Source organism: Orycteropus afer, unplaced genomic scaffold (assembly GCF_000298275.1).
Source record: "Orycteropus afer afer isolate SDZICR_OR568_19922 unplaced genomic scaffold, OryAfe1.0 scaffold00294, whole genome shotgun sequence".
In the NCBI taxonomy this organism is placed as follows: Eukaryota; Metazoa; Chordata; class Mammalia; order Tubulidentata; family Orycteropodidae; genus Orycteropus; species Orycteropus afer.
Window position 1 is genome coordinate 965795 of NW_006921881.1, and position 6000 is coordinate 971794.

The 6000-nt window shown below is 48.6% G+C and overlaps 1 protein-coding gene across 1 annotated transcript in view; it reads right to left on the bottom strand.

The window, feature by feature from the left end:
• Nucleotides 1-6000, bottom strand: part of LOC103205923 (complement factor B) — a 36081-nt gene that overhangs the window by 5774 nt on the left and 24307 nt on the right. Inside the window, exons 6-12 of the mRNA XM_042782379.1 lie at nucleotides 2856-2950; nucleotides 2648-2759; nucleotides 2381-2546; nucleotides 2197-2273; nucleotides 1986-2077; nucleotides 1649-1775; nucleotides 1309-1317 (exon numbers count right to left, since the gene is read on the bottom strand). Coding sequence (XP_042638313.1) covers nucleotides 1309-1317; nucleotides 1649-1775; nucleotides 1986-2077; nucleotides 2197-2273; nucleotides 2381-2546; nucleotides 2648-2759; nucleotides 2856-2950 — 678 coding nt within the window. The remainder of the gene's footprint in view (nucleotides 1-1308; nucleotides 1318-1648; nucleotides 1776-1985; nucleotides 2078-2196; nucleotides 2274-2380; nucleotides 2547-2647; nucleotides 2760-2855; nucleotides 2951-6000) is intronic.

Below are 6000 nucleotides of genomic sequence, written 5' to 3' on the forward strand. Positions count from 1 at the left end.
GGCCCTCATGGAGGAGTTGGAAGGAGCCCCCAGTGATCTCTATCCCCTCCAGGGAGCAGGGGCTTTGGGGCTGGGCCTCAGGCAACAGAGTTGAGCTCACACCTGAAGAAAAAGGAGGAATTACATCTGGCCTGGTAAGGCCAAACCAATGCTGAGGAGAGATGCTGGGGCAGCAGGAGGGGGAGTTGACCTTCACTTACCTCCAGACAAAAGGCCCAGGACCAAGGGAACCAGGCAGAGTTGGGGACTGAGATTCCACCCCATGGTGATGGAAGACAGAAGAAGGTTGGGCTGGGGCAAGGTGGCCTATCCTAGCCCAGCGTCTGCTGAGGATCTGTTTGCTCAGTGTCTAAGCTGCAACTTCAGCCCTAGGCCTGGACACTCTCCCTTCCCTGCCCCTAGCAGCTCCCAGCCTTTTATGCAACATCCCTCTGGGACCTAGAGCTTACCCCACCTGCCCCACCCACACCACTTTCCGGAATGTCCAAGCGGGAGGGCCCCTGTTAAGCTGCCAGCCAAGAAAATAGAAACTGCACAAACCCCACCCTTTGTAGCCCAAACTCCAGAGTTCACCAATCAACACCCTCCTCAGCGCCTACAAGTCTCCAATCAACCCAAACCATCCCCTTAGGGACCAGAAATAAGCCCCACCCCCCACCCCACCCCCAGCTCACTCTCCCATGGACTGTGTGGATGGGGCAGAGTCCAGAGGCTATTTGTCCTGTAGGGTCTCTGACCTGCCTTCCCAAAGTTCCTGGAATCATCGCTCCTGCCCTGTCCGTCTCCCCCTGCTCCCCACAAGCCTGCCTAGCACCAAGGCAGAGAACAGGTGGATGTGGAAATCATTGACTTTTATTAATTTCATAACTGGGAAATTCCACCATGTGAAAGTGAAAGGAGAAGCAAGCCCATTACAAAGGAAGTAGGTATTTTTACACAGGATGGAGACCCAGGGTGAAGAAGCTGGCAAGAGCCCTAGGGAATTCCCTAGCTCAACTGCTTTGTCTGCTGGAATCTTGGAGGCCAGGGTGCAGAGCTAAGTGTGAGGCTGGGTCACGGGGCCTGGGTGGATGTTCAGGGTTAAGAAATGGGAGGGCTGGCAGATTGTTGCAGGATGGACAGTGGGGTGGGTGGCCATGATTAAAGGGGCAAGAATTTCAGGACCCCCTGCAGGTGCTGCCTTAGCCATGGCTGCAGGCGGAAGAGACTGATGTGGAAGTCTCTTGGTGGTGGCACTCTACCACGGGGGGCCTTTTTGCGTGAGTTTTTGTCGGAGTTAACACAGGGATTGTAGAGACCCCAGCTCACCAGTCCCACCTGGAGGAAGGCAGAGAAGAGGGTGAACTGTAGCCCAGCCCCAGCTCCAATCTCCCTGATTCTCTCAGAGGCCTCTCCCTTCCCACCACCCAAGACCAAGGTCCTATGACCCCACCCATCCGGGCTCCTTTCTTACCTGAAAAAACCTGGATTTCTGCTCAAGGAACACTGCTCCCCCAGATTCTCCTGCCAGCAAAGAGGGAAAGGAGATAGTGTCATCTTTGGCTCTCACCCAGACCCACTGTCATAGAGACAGTGCGGTGGTATCCTGGCATGAACACTGGCCACAGGGGCACTGATGGGACACAGGCGTGGAGGGAGGGGGACTCACCCTTGCAGGGGTTGTCATCTTTCTCAGTCCCACTGCAGAGGAACTGGTCTGTCACCACCTCTCTCACATCTATCAGGTTGGGGAACATGTTGTTGTCCTGAGAGACAGCCTTGATACAGTTTGTCCACTGCAGAAGGGGTGGAGTAGGAGAGAGAGATGGCACGAACAGACCTATGGCACCTACCAGGTGAGTTAGGTCTGGGAGAAGGGTGAGCCAGGGTCAGATGGAGGTGGCGGCCAGAGCTGGAGGAGGAAGAGAGATGTCCCAGGAAATGCACGAGGGGTGGGAACAGAGATCTCAAGTGACCCCAGGGCACTCCTGACCTGAGACCCTCACCTCTGTCCCTGTCTTGAGGTTAATGTTCAGTTTATTCCCATTCAAGGCGACAAAATGCGCAGGAACACTCTGTTTGTTAAGAAGTGCTCTCTCTGAAGACAAGGAAAAGAGGATGTTGGTGCCTTTACCAGAATCTAGACTCCTTCTGGGGCATTCCAGCCCCAGCCTAGGTTATCTTCTATCCTCTGGCCCAACTCTGCACACTACTCACCATGGTCCAGGCAGGTGCTGTTTTGGGGTCTCCGCAGAGCCAGATTGGCCTCCACTGTGCAGGGAAGGCAGATGGGCCTGGGGAGAGGGGTAAAGGTCTCATAGGCCGTCCTTGGTATACCCTCCTCTCAGTATCCCCAGAGCACTCATCCCCACGGCCCTCTTCCACCCTAGACTCTTAGCACCTGGCATGAGTAGACATCTTCACTTTCTGGGCCAGCTTCAGCAGGGCAATGTCATCACCATAGAACTCCAGGATTCCCTGGTTCTTCTTGGCAAAGACATCAAATCCCTTGGAGATCACTGCCTCTTCAATACGGAAGTCTTTGCCCCACACAGAGTTGGGGTCCCCTGGGAACAACATGACAGATCAGGCTGGACCACCTCCTGAAGGGCAACTGGTGGGGAACCTCAGGCTACAGAGTCAGAGCCTTGGTGCCACTCTGCCTTACCCACAAAGACTCTCCACAGAGAGAATTCGTCAGCATTGAGGAAGCAGTGAGCAGCTGTCAGGACCCACTGGTCTGAGATGAGGGCCCCCCGGCAGGTCTCCAGGCTCTTGGGCTGCAGGGGAACAGGAGATCCTCAGAGCCTGCTATGTGCCTGGTCCATGGCCACCCTCACCTCTGGGATCCCAACTTCACCCCTTCTTCCTGGTACCTTAATGGTGACATGCCAGGGTGTCCTCTCCTGGTCTGAGGCATTGGCTGACATGTTCCCCACCCCACAGATGGTGTCTGTGAGCTGGGTAACATCTGTCAGTGTGAGGAGGAGATGGAGAAAGAAGAAGGTGAAGGGCCCTGTGGCCAGGTTCCCAACCTGCCTGCCCCCTTTCCTCCCAGAGGGCTCCTGAGAGGGTGGAGCTCACTTACCAAGCATGTGCTCAAAGACCTGGCTCAGAGCTTTCGTGTCCTGCAGAATGAAGGCATGCCGCTCCCCATCCTTCTTGGACCCCAGCTCGTTCAGTTCTTTCCAGTCCACATCCAGCTTGCCTACCCCGATGGCATAGATGTCTGATGGAGAGGTGGGAAAGCATGGAATCCTGTGACTGAGGGGCTACCTGTGACACAGGGGACTTTGGTTTGGAATCTCCTATATCCTACAAAGCTCTACATGAGCTGGACATGCCCCTGCCCTATCTGACCTCATTTCCTACCATTCTCCACCCTTCACTCTTTTCCAGCCACATAGCACCCTTCAAACTCCTTAAGTTCATATGCACACCCACAGCTCAAGCTCTTTGCACCAGCTGAGCCTATGCCTGGTTCCCCAAGACCTCCACCTGCTGTACTCTCTTACTATTTTTTTTTCTTTTCCTTTGTGTGTGTAAGATAAAATTAAAAATATACACAACAAAATATTCTTCAGTTCAACAATTTCTGTATTACTGACAATGATTCTATTCTTCAAGTTATGTAACCCTTCTCCCTATTCTTTTCCAGATCATTCTACCACCATTGACATAAACTCAATGTCCCCTAAGCAAAAACTCCCCTTTCCCCTCACTGCCCCTGATAACCACTCATGATCTTTGGTTTCTGTATGCTTGCTTATTTCATATAAGTGAGATCATACAATATTTGTCATTTTGCAACTTATTTCACTCAGCATGATGTTTTCAACGTTCAACCATGTTATAACATGCATCAGAACTTCATTTCTCCTATGGTTGCATAATAATCCATTGTATGTATATACTACATTTTGTTTATTCATTCATTGGTTGATGGACATTTTGGTTGTTTCATATTCTCTTACCTTTCTAAGTCTTAACTCAAAGTCTAAAACTACAATGTCCCAGACTTCCATCCCCCTTCTTTTTTCCACCTTAGCATGTATCACTATCTAACATGCTATAAAATTCCCTTAGGGGTCAAATGTATGACCTCCATGGAGCAGGCATTTTTATCTGTTTGGTTCACAGCTATATCCTCAGTACTTAGAATAATGTGTAGCCCAGAGGTTCTCAGTAAGCACTTTTAACGAACTGAAGGAGTAAAAAGAACTCGTGAACACAGCAAAACAAACAAACAAACAAAAAACATTGCTGTTGAGTCCATTTTGATTCCCAGTGAAACTCTAGGGCAGAATGGAACTGCCCTATATAGGCTTTCCAAGGCTATAATCTTTATAGAAGCTGACTGACACATCATTCTCTTGTGGAGCAGCTAGTGAATTTGGACATTTCAGATAGCACCTGAGTTTTCAACCACTGTGCCACTAGGGCTCCATGAACATAGCATGTTGACAAAACTTCAGGCTGGTCTTCCTGTGAAGAATGTACAGTCTGGAAGAGGAGTCTAAAGTCATCTCTTTCCATTGGAGAACCTGGACCCAGGCCACTATCCATACCTGGCCTCTGAGCATGGGTACATACTGTCAGATTGCCCTCAGGTGGCCCACAGTCCATTCTTCTCCCACCTTTCACACTCCTTGTGGCCCATTTTTGCTCCTAGAGGGCCCTGTGTAAGGAATGAGTGCTCAGATGGATGATGAGAGAAGTTTTCAGTCAGGAAGCATATCTGGTAATAGCCAGGGACAACAGCTGTTACAGCAAGAGCTAGACAGTTATCATGCCCTGGGTTTTTTGTTTTGTTTTTACCATTTCTCTTCTATTTCCCACTTATTCATGCTTGTATGTGTGTGTTTTACTTGTGGTAAATATAAATGTAACAAAATATTTGCCATTTCAACAATTTTCACATGTATAGTTCAGTGATAAATTGTTCGTCATGTTATTCAACCATTATTACCCTATGCACTTCCAAACTTTTCCATCACCCTTAATGGAAACTCAATGTCCCATAAGCATTGAGTCCTCCCTTCTCCCTTCCTCCCTCTTGCCCCTAGTAACCACTAATAAACTTTTGCCTCTATGCACTTGCCCAATCTAGATAATTAATACAAGTACAGTTATATAATATCTGTCTTTGTGACTGACTTATTACACTGTTGTTGTTGTTGTTAGGTGCTGTCAAGTTGTCTCCGACTAATAGTGACTTCATGTACAGCAGAACAAAACACTGCCCGGTCCTGTGCCAGCCTCACGATCTTTGCTATATCTGAGCAGCCACTGTGTCAATCCACCTTGTTGAAGGCCTTCCCCTTTTTTGTTGTCCCTCCACCTTCCCAAGCATGCTATCCTTCTCCAGGGAATGGTCCCTTCTCACAACATGACCAAAGTAGGTGCAACAAAGTTTGGCCATTCTCGCTTCCAAGAAGCATTTTGGCTGCACTTCTTTCAAGACAGATTTGTTCGTGCTTTTAGCAGTCCATGGTACTTTCAGCATTCTTCACCAACACCACAACTCAAAAGCATCGACTCTCCTTCAGTCTTCCTTTTTCATTGTCCAGCTCTCACATGCATATGAGGCAATTGAAAATACCATGGCTCGTGTCAAGCGCACCTTAGTCTTCAAGGAAACATCTTTGCTCTTCAACACTTATTACACTACCATGATGTTTTCAAGGTACATCTATGTTGTGGCATATATCAGGATTTAATTTCTCTTTGTGGCTGAACAATATTCTGCTGTATGTATGTATCACATTTTATTTATCCATTCAACTATTGATAGACATTTAGATTGTTTCTACCATTTGGCTATTGGGTACATTGCTGCAATAAACATTGGTGAACAAGTATCTGTTCGTGTTTCTACTTTCACTTCTTTTGGGTATATACCTAGGAGTGGAATTGCTGAATCACATGGTAACTCTGTCTTAGTCTGGAAGCTCCACTTAAAACTGTCCACCATGGTGTAAAATGGTACAACCATTGTGGAAAGCAGTATGGCGATTCCTT